At 30.0% G+C, this 18,487-nt stretch overlaps 3 protein-coding genes across 8 annotated transcripts; 2 read left to right on the forward strand and 1 right to left on the reverse strand.

The window, feature by feature from the left end:
- Positions 1-237: 237 nt before the first annotated feature.
- LOC103574914 (methionyl-tRNA formyltransferase, mitochondrial) lies at positions 238-2,478 on the forward strand. 2 transcript variants are annotated; one of them, XM_053738437.1, is made up of 6 exons: positions 238-727; positions 984-1,184; positions 1,292-1,414; positions 1,679-1,857; positions 2,002-2,196; positions 2,271-2,478. In XM_053738437.1, the coding sequence occupies exons 1-6, from the start codon at positions 492-494 to the stop codon at positions 2,447-2,449; spliced, it is 1,113 nt and encodes a 370-aa protein (XP_053594412.1). In that variant the 5' UTR covers positions 238-491; the 3' UTR covers positions 2,450-2,478. The 2 variants fall into 2 exon arrangements, with proteins under 2 accessions (XP_053594412.1, XP_014297587.2); XM_014442101.2 differs by having other exon boundaries at positions 2,002-2,118.
- Positions 2,479-2,629: 151 nt separating this feature from the next.
- LOC103574902 (PHD finger protein 14) lies at positions 2,630-8,794 on the reverse strand. Of its 2 annotated transcripts, none has more exons than XM_014442176.2 (11): positions 8,651-8,794; positions 8,427-8,569; positions 8,191-8,355; positions 7,894-8,133; positions 7,497-7,708; positions 5,964-6,846; positions 5,606-5,894; positions 4,455-4,980; positions 3,921-4,246; positions 3,711-3,819; positions 2,630-2,782 (listed from the first exon to the last, which is right to left on the reverse strand). In XM_014442176.2, the coding sequence occupies exons 2-11, from the start codon at positions 8,467-8,469 to the stop codon at positions 2,762-2,764; spliced, it is 2,814 nt and encodes a 937-aa protein (XP_014297662.2). In that variant the 5' UTR covers positions 8,470-8,569; positions 8,651-8,794; the 3' UTR covers positions 2,630-2,761. The 2 variants fall into 2 exon arrangements, with proteins under 2 accessions (XP_014297662.2, XP_053594411.1); XM_053738436.1 differs by lacking the exon at positions 8,651-8,794 and adding an exon at positions 8,607-8,625 and having other exon boundaries at positions 8,427-8,524.
- Positions 8,795-9,829: 1,035 nt separating this feature from the next.
- Positions 9,830-17,887, forward strand: LOC103574900 (probable E3 ubiquitin-protein ligase HERC4). Of its 4 annotated transcripts, XM_053737967.1 has the most exons (11): positions 9,830-10,013; positions 10,517-10,621; positions 10,828-11,278; positions 12,098-12,373; positions 12,442-12,593; positions 12,661-13,044; positions 13,127-13,254; positions 13,467-13,635; positions 14,119-14,415; positions 14,893-16,155; positions 17,132-17,887. In XM_053737967.1, exons 2-11 carry the CDS (start codon positions 10,601-10,603, stop codon positions 17,282-17,284), a joined length of 3,294 nt encoding a protein of 1,097 aa, XP_053593942.1. In that variant the 5' UTR covers positions 9,830-10,013; positions 10,517-10,600; the 3' UTR covers positions 17,285-17,887. The 4 variants fall into 4 exon arrangements, with proteins under 4 accessions (XP_053593942.1, XP_008552685.1, XP_008552684.1 ...); XM_008554463.2 differs by lacking the exon at positions 10,517-10,621 and having other exon boundaries at positions 9,830-10,024; XM_008554462.2 differs by lacking the exon at positions 10,517-10,621.
- Positions 17,888-18,487: the final 600 nt, after the last annotated feature.

Here is an 18,487-nt window from a genome sequence, read left to right on the forward strand (position 1 = left end):
GAAAAATCGAAGACAACTTTGCGTCCAATGGATGATAATTAGTGACATCAAATTTCTCTGAAAGTTGACAGCAATTTACTGCGGTATCCTTTCCTAAATTTTCTTGGAAAAATTGAAGGCAGCTTACAGTAACTAATTGATGCTAACTTCTGCCTAAAAATTTATCAGATAACTTTTTACCACAGTCGTAAAAACTGTTATCTGTAAATTACAATTATTATTATAATTCTCCAAGTTCGAATTATAGAACCCTTTATGTTTACATATTTTTCTTGTAATAAATTTAAAATTTTCTTTATTCAAATATTTTTAATCTTGAGTTAACAATGACTACAATAATTTAAATCTGTGAAATAAAACCTTTCTTAATGGCAATTATTCAAAAATCAGGAATTGGACTAAAAAAAAATGATTAATTTGAAAGGTTACGAAAAAACTAAAAACACATGATATAAAATAAACAATTCTTATTTTTTAGATTTATATTTAAAATGATAGTGAGTGTTAGTCTTAGATATGAACTAAAGAAATTATTATCACTAACAAGAAACTTTAAATTTATTAATAGAGATAATAAAAGATTCATTCATAAATATTCATATTTATATAATAAGACACAAAATAGTGAAAATATAAAATTAATAACTAAAAAAGAACATTTTGATGTTTTATTTTTTGGTACAGATGAATTTGCATTGGAAAGTCTTCGTAAACTTGAAAGTTATTAGTAAGTTAAATATATATATTAATTAGATGCTAAAAGTAACCGGCATTTGAAAATTTTTTTGTTTTTAATTTTTAAATTGTCAGAAAAATTAAAAAAAAATAAATAAGAAAATTTCTGAAAATTCTTCATATTCATTTTTAAAAATTTTTGCTTGTCGACTTTTTTTAAAGAAAATAAATTTTTTACATGACTGTTATTTTCCGTATCATTAATTTTTCATAATTTATCGAATAATAAAACTGATGATTTTTGTTAGCAAATCCAATAAATTACTAAGAAGTTTAGAAGTCGTTTGTTCTTACAATGGATATGAAAACGTAATTATTAAATTTTGTAAAGATCACAAAATAAAAATCCATTCTTGGCCTATCAATTTTTCATTGTCAAATTTTGACATCGGAGTTGTTGTGTCCTTCGGTCATTTAATTCCATCATGGATCATAAATACGTTTCCTCTGTAAGTAACTATCACCTACTTATTAAATTAAAAATGAAATTCAATTTTTTTTTCACAAACTGGACATTGAGAAAAAAAAACGTAATAACTAAAATTTTTTATTGCAGGGGCATGATTAATGTCCATGCAAGTTTATTACCACGATGGCGAGGCGCTGCACCAATTATTTATTCATTGATGAATGGTGATACTCAAACTGGAATAACAATAATGAAAATAATGCCAAAAAAGTAAATTTTCATTTATTATTTATTATTACATATGCCAGGTTTTGAAAATTCATCAGTACACCCGATAAAATATTAAATATCAGTAACCAACTCCCCCATTTTAAAGATATCAATAAAAATCGATGAATTTTATGAGATTTTTTTTTTAACTTATCGTATTTTTTATTAAAGAATTTATACATTTAATTCATTATGAAAATTAGCAAGTTCGCAAGATTGCTTCAGAAGTAAATATGAAAATTTTTATTATAATTGTAATTACAGGTTTGATATTGGTGACATTTTAGCACAACAAGTTGTTGATATAGATCCTGATGAAACGCAACCAGAACTTTATAATAAATTATCCAAAATTGGGGCTGATTTACTGATAGAAACAATGAAAAATTTACCAGATTCACTTTACTCTGGAAAACCACAATCTGAAGTAAATGCGACTTATGGTAAAAAATTTTTCTTCATTTATCTAAAAATATTTAAATTTCTTTCGATCTGACTGAGTACAGAAATTTAATTATTTAAATAATTAATATTATCATTTTATAAAATATGTACAATTTATTTATTTATTTTTTTTTTAACTAAAGCACCTAAAATTACACGAAAAATATCATCAATTAATTGGGATGAACTGACAGCAAAAAATGTATATGATATTCAAAGAGCGTTAACAGGAATATATCCATTGATAACAAATTTTGAAGGTAATAAGATAAAAATATATGGAATTAAATTATTTAACCATCGAACAAATATGACAGCAACATCAAAAATTATACCAGGTTTCTATTCAATAAATCATTTATTTTTAAATTAATAAAATTGAAGTAATTCACATATTTATTGTTATTTCTAGGACTTATGTCATATGATAAAAAATTCGATTTACTTATAATTCAGTGTGAAGATGGTAATTGGATATCTGTGAATCAAGTATCGATGGCTAACCGAAAAAAATTGTCGGCAAAAGAATTTTACAATGGATTTTTATCAAAAAAATCAAATCAAGTGGTTTTAAAATATTTAAACAGTTAGTTAATCAACAATATTTTTTTGTCACTTATCAATTAAAATATTTTGCTGTATAAATAATTATATATATGTATAATTGTTACTTAGTATTAATTATTTTTTTTATTATTTTAATAGATATTAATGAAAAAAAATTGATTTTTTCATCGATATATATGTAAATGTATATATCTTAGAATACAAATTATTTTTGTTGCGTTATTTTAATTAATTGAAATATATGAAAAAATGCTAATTCTAATTAAATTTAAATTACGTAATTCTACACAATATTTAAAAGCAAAACGATTTTTCTTAATGATAAATTTACGTCGATTAATTCTCAGCTTCTGAAGCCTGTAAAAAAATATCAAAAATTTATTTATGAACAAAAATAAATTTATATGAAAAAATAAAGTCGAATACTAAATCATTACTTTATGTAACTCATGCCGAAGAATACGCCGCTAACTGGTCAAAGTCAGGCACATAAAATTTTATATTAAAATACAATTCTTTCTGATTGGTCAAAAGTGTCATTTAATATATATTAAGTCACTACTTTTTATATTAAATCATGAAATTTAAGTGAAATGGGTAGAGTATATCCCTACTCAATGATTCAAGCCAATAACGAATCTATTAGCCCCTCTTTTATGACGTCACTTTGAATTTAGCTGCCTTATTAATGTGACCAAAATCTCTAGACTGCACATGCGCATTTGATTAATCAGCACACGCATGTGTAGATCAATGCAACGTCAGCTGAATTTTATAACCTTACATATCTCTATTAATTGATACGACATAACACCAAAGTTGACGTCTTTTTTAGTGAGTTAAGTTTTGTCAAGTGAATAGTATTAAATAAATTATCCAATTCCATAAAGTATAAATATTTTTTAATAATAATAAAGTAAATTATTTTTATAACTCCGACTGCATGACGCTGACTTTAGACATCTAACGGCGTTTTTCTTCGTGCATTAATTACATAAACTATAGTATGCATCTAGTGACATCGAGTATTATACTCTCGTATGTTGGCAACACTCGATTCGCTCGTGGCGCCAAACCCACGCTCGAGTATAATACTTATTCCACATGATGTATAATATACTATTAAAATCTGCAAACATTTTTTCACTAATAAGATAAAAGACCTAATACCTGATCAGGGAACTAGTACCCGATCAGAGATCTAATACCTGATCAGAGAACTCGTATTCTAGTATGTAACAGCTAATTATTTTTTTTTGTGCATTGAAAAAGTCTTATTACTTACACTAGGATCACAATCTGCACAATGCCAAGAGTATCCACGCCGTTTAGGTGATTTTTTAACTGGTGGTTCCAAACAAGTAAAATGATAACATTTTTTGCATTCATCACACCTGAGAGAAAAAAATTTTATAAAATAGATTAAGGATATTCTTAAACAGTAGAATGAACTTCAACTTTGTTTGTTTATAGAAAATAAAAATGATTTATTTACATAACAATATTTTGTGAAGTTCCAGTCAAGCTGCAGACAGTACAGTGAGTAAGAAGTTCGGCATCTTTAACTTTCTTTCCCGATGATAGTCGAGAATTATTGGATGTGTTAATTACTACTGGAGTCAAAGGATTATTTACTACAGGCGGTGGCGGAAGTGGAGGAGTTTGAGGAACTGGGGGTGGTGGCAGTGGAGGAGGTATCGGAGTCGGAAAGATATGAACTGGTGATGGTGCTGTTATCTCTGTACTCGTCGAAGTTGCTACAAACATTTGTGGACTTGAGTCTGAGACTTCAGAACCTTCTGGTCGAGGAATCGGTTTAATCTAGAATCACAAATTTATTTGTTTATTTTTTCACCTCTTCGTACGATGACGCGTTGGAACCTATACAATGCCGTCACTACCCTCTCAATTCACTATTTTAAAAAACAGTGTTTTCACTTTTTAAAAAATTTGAATTACAAAACATGCAACTTTTCTATTTAATCTATACTTTAAATTTCGCTAAGATAATAAAGTAGTTGTAGAATACCTTAATTGTAATTCTCCTATGAAATTCTGGATGAGTCTCTGGATTTTCAACATCCAAACTTTTCCTCTTGTGTTTCCGCTTCCGTTGTTTTACTCCCGTAATAGGGTCCGGAGTATATCGTTTATGTTTTTCTCGTCGCCTTTTTTTCGCGCTTCGTTGAGAAACCGATTCAGTGCCATCAGTAGAAGCCACCATGTATTGCGGAGAACCTTCTCTCGGTGTAATTGGTACAGGGTTAACACTCGTCGGATGATTGTACGACGAATTATCAACCTGCACAGGCTCAATAACCGGCGGCTGTGTAATTATCGGCTTGATGGTTAACTTGGGCATTGGATGAGGTTCTGGAGTCACAACATTCGACACAATGTTTTTTGATGATGTAGGAGTGCTCGGAGTACTTGGCAATTGAATTTCTTCACTTGCCGTTACGTCATCTTTACAGTGACGTAATTTCCGTGGAGCTGAAGTGTCGACATTTTCAACTTCAGATCCCGAAGACTCTTTATCACACTCTGAGCATTGCCTATAATTCATTAATTTGATTAAAAATCTCAATCATAATTTTAATAATAGTAGGTTATGCTACTAGTGTACTAAGGAGCGAATAATTTGACAATCATGTTGCCGTTACATGAGCATAAGGCTTGATGCATTGATATGAGGACGTGCCCTCATGTCAGTCCATCATAATCTTAAAGCGAATGACGTCATCAGGATTTTTATGTTCGGTTTTTAGTCCAGCTGTAGAATACATTATTTTTTTCAAACTCTGCTATGAAAGTTCAATTTTCGAGAAGTAAAAAATTAAAATCTTATTTTAAATCAAATACTTCAAAAATATCAAGTTGTCTATTGCATACGATACATATTCACATGAGCGACAAAAAGTAATGCTTTGTCGCAACGTGTGATGGCGCTTTATTCGCTTGCTAAATAAAATCACCGGTCATGACATTTTATTACTACGTTAATATAGTAAAGTTAAAACTGTAAAGTTATAGGCTATTTTACGCACAAGTGCGGTTACATAAAATGTATAGGCAAGGCTGAATATATTCAGCGCTTCGGACATGTCTTACAGCGCTCGGAAATTGAACTTTCAAAGCAGATGTTGCAAAAAATATTATTATAATGACAATAATATGTACCAGCCCATGAGTTTTGTTTTTTTCGGCATACGAGACAACGGAGGACTTAAGCAAGAAAGATGATAATGAAGATGGCACGTGTCACATTTAGCGAGCAGATGCTGATTTGTCGATCTACGACAAATTCCACACTGATGTCTAAGTGTAAGCTCAGGTTTATGACTCATTTCCATCGCCTGACTACTAAGAACTCGACCTTCACGTCCACCTTCACTTCCTTTACTAACAGGAAGTGGAAAACCGACGCCCATTTTAAGAGCTGCTGCAGTTGGAACCCCGAGTCCGGTACCTGAAAACGAATTTCCAAATATAGATTTTTTATATAAATTTAAATAATAATAATAATTACTATTATTACCTAAAGTAGGTACTCGGGGTTTTGAAAGATCTCCGATAAGCGGTAATGGTTTTACGTAACCAGCAAGTCTGATAACTTGATGGTACAGTTCTATTTTTTCTTTCAATGTAACATTTATTCTAATTTGCTCTTCATTATCTTTCATAACTTCGTCATACTTTCTGTCAAGTCTTTGCTGATCTGTTAATAATTGGGAGTTGACATCCAATAGCTCTTGGAGTCTACGTTTCATCGATGACACACGTAAATTACGATCAAGATAATATCCAATAAATTCAACACTAAAAGCGGGGGGAATATGCCATTTTTTTCTGACATCAACGAGCGCAACAAGTTGAGCTTCTTGAGCTTCCAATGCTGCGGTATCGATACCCATAAGTTCGGCTTTTCTTGATAACTGACGACAAGCAGACGCTGATGTTGTTAATAAACGGGGCATTTTTTGAGTTGGAACCCATGGCGGTTGTCTCGCTGCTTTGTGAGCCAAATATTTGTGTCTGTGCTTGGCAAGTTTCCTTTGAATTCGTCGCTGTTCTTCAGTATCTAAATGACCTGGTTGTTTCAATAATTCCTGGCGATATTGGGCACGAATTTGTAGCGCCAACCAATTGCGTCTACGTCTTCGGACTAATGTTTTGTCAGAATGTAATTTACAGTGAGCGTAAAATGGGTCTGCTTGATCTACTTCTTCACTGTGTGCTTCTGACAATAAACCTTCTCTCTGAGCGCAGGTTACGTGAAAATATGTATGACACATTCCGGCATCACACTCGATACATACACCAGTACGTGCATATCGAGCATCTTCGCACAATGAACAAGGTTTTGAACCCCATTTACTATAAGCCATTTCAAAAAGAGTGACACTGGCTAAGCGATCAACCTAAAGTTAGATTAAAACAAAGATATTACTGTTTAATAAACTTCATATTAAACGTATGTATATTAGTTATGATAGCAAGAGTCAGAAAGTCAGTGTCAATTAGTTACGATCAAGTTGATGACAACTTCAGCCTTTAAAAGTGTTGACTAGTTGCCAACTTTCTCAAGAAGTAGTTGACGGAAAGTTGACAACAACTTGTAGTCAATAGTTGCGAAAGGCTTAAGTTGTCATCAACTTGATCGCAATCTATTGTCGTCAGCTTTCCAGGAAAATTGAAGGCAACTTTTCGAAGTCAAATTTAAAAATAGGTGATACTATTTAAATAAACTTCATGTTAAAAATATGTATTAGCCTTGACAGCAAAAGTGGTCAGAAAATTTGTGTCAATTACTTGCGATCAAGTTGATAACTTTAATCTTTGTAACTGTTGACTACAAGCTGCTGTCAACTTTTCCAGAAAACTGAAGGTAACGTTACGTCAACTAATGGATGCTAACTCTTGCTACCAACTTTTTCAGAAAGTTGATGCCTAGTTGTCAATTTATAGGAGTTAAAATTTTTGCGTTCAACTTGGCAACAAATTGCAGCAGCAAGCTTGGCTACTTTAATAATTTGAAAATGAAATATTATATGTAAGAAAATTAATTTACCTCACCAAATGCAACACCAGGAACGTACAGAGCACATACTAAATGTACCCATTTACCTACATCAGTTTCTTTAAATATTCCTCCTTTATTAGGACACAATTCACATGATGGATTTTCAATTCCTGCACTACAAGCTTCACAGAACCACGGTGCTGACTGGCACAATGAGTCCGTGCTTGAAAAACTCTCAACATCTGATACACCATAGCATCCTAAAATTCGTAAAAAAAATTTCTAATGATATATTTTTATTAGAGGTATAATATTTGACTATTTTTCCTTTGCATAGATCTTAACTATATTTAGGATGTAGATCGTAGATCTAAATTATTTTTTTCAAGATGACATAAATCTGTCCCTAATTGTTTAAATTTAAAAAAAAATAATTAAATGTCACCTTCATGAACTGTAACTCCACACCCATCGCATTCGACAATTTCATTGATGTCATCACTTCTGTCTCCCAAACAACCGCAGCAGATGAGCATTTTAGACAATTTTTCATCAAAATTTTCTCCTCTAGCTGCTTGTTGTCTTGCTTTTTCAATTATATCATTAACCGTAATGTCAGCATTCTTTTTCCCAACCATCAATGGATCTCCCATTGAGTCATCAGACTCTTCAGACCTCGCGTTGCCTAAAAAAAATTTACCATAGGAACATCAACAATTTTTTTAATTAGACCTCAACTTACCTTTGCCATCATCATTAGAGTCAACAGAATCATCATCAGATTCTTCACAATGATCTTCAATACGAAAGTCGCTGTCATCTGAGCTCTCTCCTAAATCAAAATCTAATAGTGAAGTCTGTGCAGACTCAACTGGTTTCACTCGACGTTTTTTCGGATCTCGTTCGACTGAAAAATTTCATTATTTCAAATAAACAAAAATTTTAAATAAAAAAAATTCTTAAAATTTTCAAACTTACTCATAGTTTTGTATAAAAACCCCACGTCGTCTTCTTGAGACATTTTTATCACGAAATATATCAATATATATATATATATATTTTTATCTAATTATAATCTGCAATAAATATAAAAAATGTTACAACAAACCGCGTGATTTATTCTGCAAAAAAAAATATATATTTTGTAAATTTATCAACCAATGAAAGTGGATTATTTGGATATAAATAAAATAATAATTTACGGTAATTATTTTAGTATCTCCCATTATTTTTATTACGGCTTTTTATCATTAAGTGGAAATAAGTTTATTACCACTGATATTAAATATGAACGTAACACAGACACAGAGTAGACTGGAGTAGACCAAAGCTTGGAGCAGCTTAGAAATAAAAGTAATAGTCAAGTGAATGTAACTTATATATATATATATATATATATAATGTTGGAAATATATATATATATATATTGCCGGCTTTTTCAAGTCACCAGCGCTGTCTCTGTTCATCTAGAAATTAAAACGAGTTTATTATTTTTAACCGTCAGCTGATAAGTGATAATGAAAAAATAAATTCATTAATAATCGATAATTTTGTTATGGTCTGAAGTTAGTTAATTAAAAATTTTGGATTTTTTTTTTAACAAATTAATTATAAAAAAAATTATACACTGTAAAGAATTTAAAAAATTAGGAGTGCAATTATTTAAAATAAACTTTTTTTATAATATTGAAGTATTTTACGACAGTGAAGTTAATAGTACTGAAGTCAGCTGACTGACTAATAATTTTTGGATTTTTAAAAAAACGATAAATTATAAAAAAAAAAATATTTTTAAAAATTGAACTTGTAGTTTTTTAAATTTTCTATATGTGCATTTTTTTGTTTTATTTTTTTTTTAATTTATTTGTTGACAAAAAAAATCCAAAAATTTGTAATTGTCTGCTAACTTTAGATTCATATTTTTTTTATAATCCTGAAGTTAGTAGATAATTCCAAATTTTCGGATTTTTTTTTAACAAATCGATTACAAGAAAAAAAATAAAAATTATACACACGTAGGAAATTTAAAAAACTATGAGAGCTATTATTTAAAATAAACTTTTTTTATAATTTATCGTTTTTTAAAAAATTCAAAAATTGTTAGACGTCGGATAATTCAATATCATTTCGTAGCAGATATAAAATTAAATTTTAAATAAATAAATTAGTTAACTAAAATAACGAAATTTAAAAAAAAGCGCGCTCTGATTTTTCAAATATTTAAATTAGAAATTTTTTAATTTTTATTCTCCTTACATTTAAATTATTTTTTCGATTTTAAAAATTGCCAATATTCAGCTACGTTCACACTCATATTTATATATATAAATACTATATATTACCCATACATATACGTAATATATGTGTATGTATATAAAACAGTGAGTTTTTTTTTTTTAACGAATGAAATGTCACTTTTTTAACCAAATGAAAAAAAATTTTCATTATGGGATTTAAAATTTTTATTATCAATTTACATATTTATATATATCATACATGTTTAAATAATAGTGATTAATCATCGTAGTGGTTATAAGATTAATAATCAAATTTAATTAATTATAGGTTAGTGTGTGGTGTGTATTTTATAATTAATTGTTGATAAATAAATAAAAAAACTGACATTTATACTCAATTAAAGTAATAAATAAATTTTATATAAAAATAATATTTTATATTTTTATTTTTATTTAAAATTTATTTTTATTTCTGGCTTCTATATTTATTATTTTTTTATTTTTCTAGTTTATTCTATAATATTTAATTTCTTAACGAAATTACTAGATAATTGATTTTTTTTTTTTTTACTCTCTAATTTAACCTAAATTATAATTTTTGTAATTTACAATTACAATTAATTGTTTTTAATGGTAGGTCGCAATTTTATTTTTATTTAACCTGCGTCAAGTTTTTTTTTTATTTATTTATTTATTTTTTTTTTGTTTAACAAACAGAAATTTTAAAAAAATTTATTTAAATTTTAAGTCGTATATTTTTCGTAATTGTAAAAATAAATGATAATTTTCTACATTTTCATATTTTTATTTAATCGCTGATTTGTTCTATAGGTTACTGTAAATTTTAAATTTAATTTAAAATTAAATGTAAATTATTTGTGGCGTGATAAAAAAAAAAAATAATAATTTAAATTAATGGAGCAACAAAAAAATACGGTAATTTATTTTTCAAATTGGAATGTAAAAAAAAAAACATTTTATGCATTTACTAATAAATTATATAGATATTTAACACAACTTTTTAAAATATATATAAATATGGATAATTTTTATTAAAAAAAAGTTTTTAATGCATCAGTACAATCGTAGTCGTAATTTTGAAGACTGGATAACAAAATAATTTATTTTCTTAAATTTTCCAGGGAAATTTATCAAAAAAACGGAAGCGCAATAGTGACATTGACTTGTCAGATCCTAAAAAATTGATTCTAGAAAGTGATCAGTTTATAATTGACGCCGATATGTTCTGTTGGGGCAGTACGGTTCATGGTGAATTGGGACTAGGCGGCATCGAGGAGGAAATAATAAATGTACCTCGTGAAGTAACTGATTTTAAAAAAGCAACTGAAGTAAAAGACATTGCTTGTGGTAATAATTATACAATTGTTATTACACATGACGGTAAAATTTACTCATGCGGTAATAATGACAGTGGACAATTGGGACATGATAAGCCGAGAAAAAAATTGCAATTAGTATCAGACCTTGATGTCTTTGTATTTAAAAAAGCAGTATGTGGCGCTAGTCATACGTTAGCAATCAATGAGTGGGGTCAGCTATTCAGCTGGGGATGTAATTCTGATGGTCAATTAGGTAATTTATACTTTATTTTATTTAATTATTTCATTATAAAAACAATCCATGTGGGAATGAATGAAAACCCATAGGAATTTGTATAAAAAAGTATGGATTTATGTAAGAATCCATAGGAAATATAGAAATGTATAGATTTATATAAGAATTCATGTAGGAAACAATAAATATCTAGAAACCATATGGGAAATCCACATAGTAAACTATGGGTACTTGGATTCCCATGTAGAAACTTGACACAGGAACTTGAATACATGGATTTTTTTGTGGAAAATTTTTATAGGAATCTGAGTTATAGAAATACAACCCTATCAACAAATTCATATGGGAACCCAGCCTAGATTCTTATGTGGGTTCTTACATAACGTTTTCGGATGGATTCCCATATGATTTCCTATAAAAATCCAGTATAGATTCATATATTCGTATTAATAGACGATAGACATTCATATACATTTAAGTTTTTATATGAGAATTCCAGTACCCATAGTTTCCTATGTGGATTTCCCATATGAAGTCTAGATACCCATGGTTTCTGATATAAATCTTTTTTCTGTATGAATTCCCATGCAATCTCACGTGGATTTTTTTGATAAAAAATTTCTGTAGAATCCGTGGTATCTGGATTGTTATGTCTATCGTCTGCTGATACGAGTATATGAATCTATTTTGGATTCCTATAGGAAACCATATGAGAATTCATTTGAAAATGCCATATGGGAATCCACGTTGGATTTTTTTTATAGAAATATACATGGAGAAATTCTCGTTTGAATTTTATCAAAAAGAATCCATAAAACTTTGCTATTTATTTGATAGGTTTAAGTTCGTATGTACCGATTCAAGAAACACCACGAATGGTAAAATCACTGGCAACTAGTACAGTAATTCAAGTATCCTGTGGTTATAAACATGCGATAGCTCTTACTAATAATGGCCAACTGTATTCCTGGGGTTTAAATGACGAAGGGCAACTTGGGCTCGGTCCAGAAGTCAAAATTGAACATAAACCCCAGCTAATAAAGAGCCTTGGAGCTGTTCCGATTGCTTACATCGCTTGTGGAGGATATCACACAATAGTAGTCTCGAAATCTGGTAAATATATCATTTTTTAAAAAATATACATTTATATTTTATATCGAATTACTTTTTAAATTTCGCAGGTGCTATTTATGCTTGGGGTAGAAACACGTTCGGACAACTGGGAGTAAATGGTATTCAGAGCGTTTATTTGCCATGTCAATTACGGACTTTAAGAAACTCCAAAGTTCGACACGTGTCTTGTGGTGAAGATTTTTCAGCTTTTCTTACAATGGTAATTTATTTTTCTTTAATTATTTTGTTTAAAAATTTTTAAACTGAGTTACGTAACTTGCTAACAGGATGGTGGTGTATTTACATGTGGCGCTGGTATGTACGGGCAACTAGGACATGGATCAGTGTCAAATGAAATTCTTCCTCGTCAAATAATGGAGCTTATGGGAAGTATTGTCACACAAATATCGTGCGGCAAGCGACATATGCTGGCTTTAATTCCATCAAGAGGTAGAGTGTACGCTTGGGGTCTTGGCGGTGCTGGACAATTAGGAATCCGAGTAACGCGAACAGTTACGACTCCTCAAGTTGTCCTCGGGCCTTGGGTGTCACCAAATGGTACATCGATTTATCAAAGTGATGCACCGTCAAGTGAATATAGCATTGATTGTGTTGTCAAACATATTTTTACTGGCGGTGATCATTGTTTCGTTACCGTCACCAAACGAGAGGTTTTTTTTTTATTATTTTTCATTATTTAATTTATTTATAAATCGTAAATAATTAATGTCAACTTATTGTCTTTATTTTTAGCACAATATTCCACCAGATGATTCTAGAATATTCGATTTATCAACGCAAATTCTTACTGTTACCGAAGAGCAATTATTGAATTGTCATAAAGTGCCTATGGGGGCACCATTAGATCATGATCTTATGATGTAAGTTCATTAAAATTAATTTAAATTAAGGAAACGCTTCAGTGTATCCTAAATTTTTTTAGCTTTTTCATAATTTTAGTCTTAGGAAAATTTTTGTTTAATTATTGACTTTTTTTTCAAAATCTGAACTCGCACTGGAGCGATCACTTAAGATTAAAATTAAATTATTTAATAAAATTGACGACTAATTTTTTTTTTTTTAATTAAAACAGGTATTTAGAAACTGTTTTCCGTAGCCAATCATGTATGAATGCATCGTTTTTACTTGATAATGATAATCACTATGGCTGTTCAAGTAAACATTCTGGTGTGAACGTTGAGCAAGCGTCCAGACTCTTTGGAATTATTTCGGACATCCAAAATAATACGATACAAGAACTAGTAGGTTTAATTTAATATACAGTTCAACCTGGTTATAAGTTACTCGCCTATAAGATACTTCCCTCTTATTTTCGCTCGTCTAAAAATGGTACCCACTCCAGTTCCACTAATGAAATTTTTCTGCAGTCCTTTTATTAGTTAATCAAATATGTACTTAAATAATTAATTAATGTAACGGAACCGAAGTCCATTTGTTTCTTCCCCTTTTGGGTAAACTCGCGTTGTGTTGCCCCTACTTCCTCCCCAGAAGATTTTCTTAATTGAAAAATATAATCAATTGACTAAAGGCGATCATTAACCGGAAGTATGATCAAAAATCCTCATTGCGTGTGATATCTAACCACAAGTCCATACCTTTGTGGGCCGTACGCTCCTACCATCTCAGGAAATAAAGACTCTGGTCGAATTGGGCCTAGAGAGACCCCCGTCGTACCAGTTACCTACAACCTCGCCTTTATTTATCATTTTTTTTAAATATTCTAGATTTTTATGTCTATTACTGAGGGCTTGATACCATCGTTTGCTGCTTCACCGCCAGATGTCGAAGCTTTGAGAGTTTATCTCACTTTACCATTGTACCATGGATTTTCAGAGCCAACGAACTGCGAAACACTCCAAAGACCTTTTGCAAAAGCATTAATTAATTTAAAGCCTGAAGCTAGAAAAATAGTTGGCATTTGGTGGAGTAAAGCGCCTGTACAAGTATTTTATAGACTTATCAGGTCGTACAAAGCTGTTATTTTATTCATTATGAAACAAACCAAAAATATTGATACTATGGTAAGCAATTATTTTATTAATTTATTTTAATTAAAATAACCCAGTAATTTACCCTCCAGTTTCTGATTTTTTAAAAGTTGTTTTTAACTCTATGAAATTTATTACTTTTGAGTAGTAAAAAATTAATCATAATTATCAAAAAAAATTTATTGAAGCCTGTCGACAGTTTTTTTTCATAAAGATCTATAAGTATACTTTTAAAAAATTATCCAAATAGCAAACAAACGATGTCTCGGGACAAGAGGATAATAAAATCTTAATATTTCCCGGTTTGAGGACACCCTTCAAAAACAAAAAAATTCATGACATATCATAACTCAGAAAAAATTAAACATGCATATCATACATGTGTTTTTTATTGAATGTCATCAGTGATCTCCAAAAAGTCAGAAACTGGATCACTTACTTTTTCTTTACCACAAAAATACAATTTTTCTGTAGAAATTTTCTAAAATAAATTTTTTTTTATATCACCAGCATTTTTCATCCGACTCAACGTTAAAATTAAGCCTTGAACTATTAAAATTTATAAACAAATTAAATCAAACTGAAAACGAAGGTCTTCGTGTACCTTACGATGTATTTCACTTGCCAGAATTAACTGAAATGATAGATATAAAATCCGATTATTTCAAATGGCTCAGCAACGCAGATTCAAATTCTGTCGGCGTAGCATTAGTTTGTAATTATTCATTCATATTCGACGCGGAAGCTAAATTATTGTTACTGGAAACTGATCAAGCGATTCAAATGCATTCGGCAATGAGTGAAGCTGCAACACGAGCGTTCACGAACGTTATGTTCAATGCATTTATGCTTAATGAAACCCATCAAACGTCACAATTTTTAATGTTAAATGTATCGCGTGAAAATATTGTCGTTGATACTCTACGTGAATTAACCTCACGAGATTCGAGTGATTTGAAAAAACCACTGCGCGTTAAATTTCATGGTGAAGAGGCTGAAGATGCTGGCGGAGTTAAAAAAGAATTTTTTATGCTGCTATTAAAAGAAATATTAGATCCGAAGTACGGTATGTTCAAACAGTACGAAGAAACGAGAACTATTTGGTTCAGCGAAGACTCATTTGAAGATGAAATGATGTACTTTTTAATTGGTGTACTCTGCGGACTCGTTATTTACAACTTTATTATAATAAATTTACCATTTCCATTGGCGTTATACAAAAAATTATTACATGAGCCAGTAAATCTTTCAGACCTCAAAGATTTATCGCCAGTTCTTGCTAAGAGTTTGCAAAGTATATTAGATTACAATGAGCCAGATTTAGCGGATGTGTTTTCATTAAATTTTGAAGTAACTCGGGAAGTTTATGGTGAGCAAAAAGTTTATGAACTGATACCGGGTGGAAGTAAAATTCCGGTTACTTTAGAAAACAAACAGGAATTTGTGAATTCGTATGTTGATTATATATTTAATAAATCTGTTGAGTCGCATTTCAAAGCATTTTATAATGGGTTTCATAAAGTTTGTGGCGGGCGTATACTGAAACTATTTCACAGTCATGAATTGATGGCTGTCGTTGTTGGACATGAAAACTATGATTGGAAAGAGTTGCAAGAAAATGCGGCGTACAAAGAAGGGTACAGTAAAGATGACCCGACAATTGTTATGTTTTGGCAAGTTTTTCATGAGCTCCCGTTAGAAGAGAAGAAGAAATTTCTTTTGTTCTTAACTGGTAGTGATCGGATACCTCTACAAGGAATGAAAGCTATTAAAGTAAGTAGTTATGTTGCATATTATTTTTTACAAAACATGCCCCCGTTACTAAGTAACCGACGATCCAATCCCTGGCGGACAATATTACGGTGGTTACGATAAATTACCGGATATTACGATACGAGGACAATATAACGTACTTGAGAGTAATCTTACCGTAGTATGACTGTACGAATACGGTAAATTTATGGTAGAACTAACCTAACAATACGGTAATTATTTGTCTGAATTACGGTAATTGACATTACTTGGAAGAATTGCAGTACTTTACGGTAAACGTACAACATTTTACGGCAATATCACAATATTTTTATTGCAGATTTCATGTAAAATATGGCATTATACCGCAAAATACAGTATTGCACTGTAAAAACTGTAAAAATAAAAAAGCATTCGGTGCTTAGGGTAAAAATGCTGCAAATTATGGTAAATTGCTGTAAAATGTAACAAATTTTCTGTACAAATACTGTTTTGTACGGTAAATTACAGGAATTTACCATAATTCAGACCCACCTTGGTATTGATCATCATCCTGGCGGATACAAATTACGGTATTCGGAAAAATGTCGTTACAATACGGTATTCTGCAGTAAATTACGGTATTTTACGGTAACTTGTAGTATTTTATTATAAGCTGTATTAATTTACTGCAAATTTACGGCGAATCTTCGGTATTTTACGGAAACTTGAGGTATTTCACTGCAAGCTGCGTTCATTTATCGTAGATTAATGGCAACCATGCGGTATTTTACAGTAAAAGTTTGAATTTATTGCAAAATTACAGTAATTTACCGTAAAGTAAATTATTGTACCGGGTTTGCGATAAAAATGCAGCAAATTTTCCATAGAAATGCGGTATTTTACGGCAAAATACGGGAATTTACGGTAAATACCTGCGGTCATCTAAAGTCAAGAAGTCCTTAGACAATTTTTAATGTAAGTTATATTATATTAATTTATTTTTTTTGTTCTTTAGATCACAATACAGCCAATGACTGATGAAAAATTTTTGCCAGTTGCTCACACATGTTTTAATTTATTGGATTTGCCGCGTTATCAAACAAGAGAAAGATTACGGTATAAACTGTTACAAGCTATTCAACAAACTCAGGGATTTTCATTGGTGTAGAATTGAAGATTACTATCAGTACTATTAATGTACTTGCCCAACTTAATTTCTTTTTTTTTTAAATTATTTCCATTTATTAAAAAAATCCTATTGAAATAATTTTTTAATTTATTTTTATTCTTTGTTATAAAACATATTTTTGTAAATTGGTTTTCGTTTTTTTTTCTTTTTGCTTAATTAAGAGAATACTCAAATTGGGCGGGCCCAATAAAAATTGATGTGTACACACATGAGTATAGTAGCGACTTGGTATTTTTGTTAAAGTTTTGTCAACCATACAACGATAAAAATATCAAATAAAAAATATTTTGACATCAAAAATGTACAGCAATATTTAATACATGTATATAAATTCTTTCATAGAAAATTGATCACTTGCGTGCCTTTTACTACAAAAAAAAAAAATGATTATCAATTTGTTTGCATTTGTGAAGCTTTTTTTTTTTCAAAAAATTAATAATGTAAATTATTTTAATTAGCATAGAAAATCATGATTTATTTTTTTGTTAATTTATTATCAATGTGCGAATATTCGAGGTATCTAGAGGTGAAAAATATGAAATTATGTAACTTTGGTGGTAATTAATAAATTTTCTTATTTTATTCTAGACTTCTTCTTATCATAATATAACTAAGAAAAGTCATCTCTATCAGTAGAAAATGACAAAAAAATGTTCATATGTAGAAACATATGATACAAAAAAATAATATTGTTATCAGACTTTATGGTACAAAAAATTTTGCATAAATTGAAAACGGAAATTTTTTTGAGAGAAAATTTCTTGCGCCAAGAAATTTTTTTTAAGATTTTCCTAATCCATGCGATTTCTCGTATGAATTTTGACATGGTGAAGATTCCCATATCATTGTAAAATTCCACATGAGAATCTATACTAGATTCCCATATGGATTTCCATAAGAACCCCTGCTGGATTCCTATAGGAAACCATATCATCTTTTTTCTAGGTTAACCTCATAACTACTTTTTTTTCATAATTAAAATCATGAGTAAAAAACATTCTTTAGTACACCCAGGCCACATGGGGTAACTCCCTTCTTTTGAAAGTTTTTTGACCAATTTATTTGAAAGGTATAAGTTCTCTAATTCCACTTTTTTAAGCCATGTGGCCGTTAAGGGTTAATAATTATAACAGAATGTAATAGATGTTTTGAGCGATTTCTGAAAAAATTCGAATTTTGCAG

This window comes from Microplitis demolitor, chromosome 4, assembly GCF_026212275.2.
Source record: "Microplitis demolitor isolate Queensland-Clemson2020A chromosome 4, iyMicDemo2.1a, whole genome shotgun sequence".
Taxonomy (NCBI): domain Eukaryota; kingdom Metazoa; phylum Arthropoda; class Insecta; order Hymenoptera; family Braconidae; genus Microplitis; species Microplitis demolitor.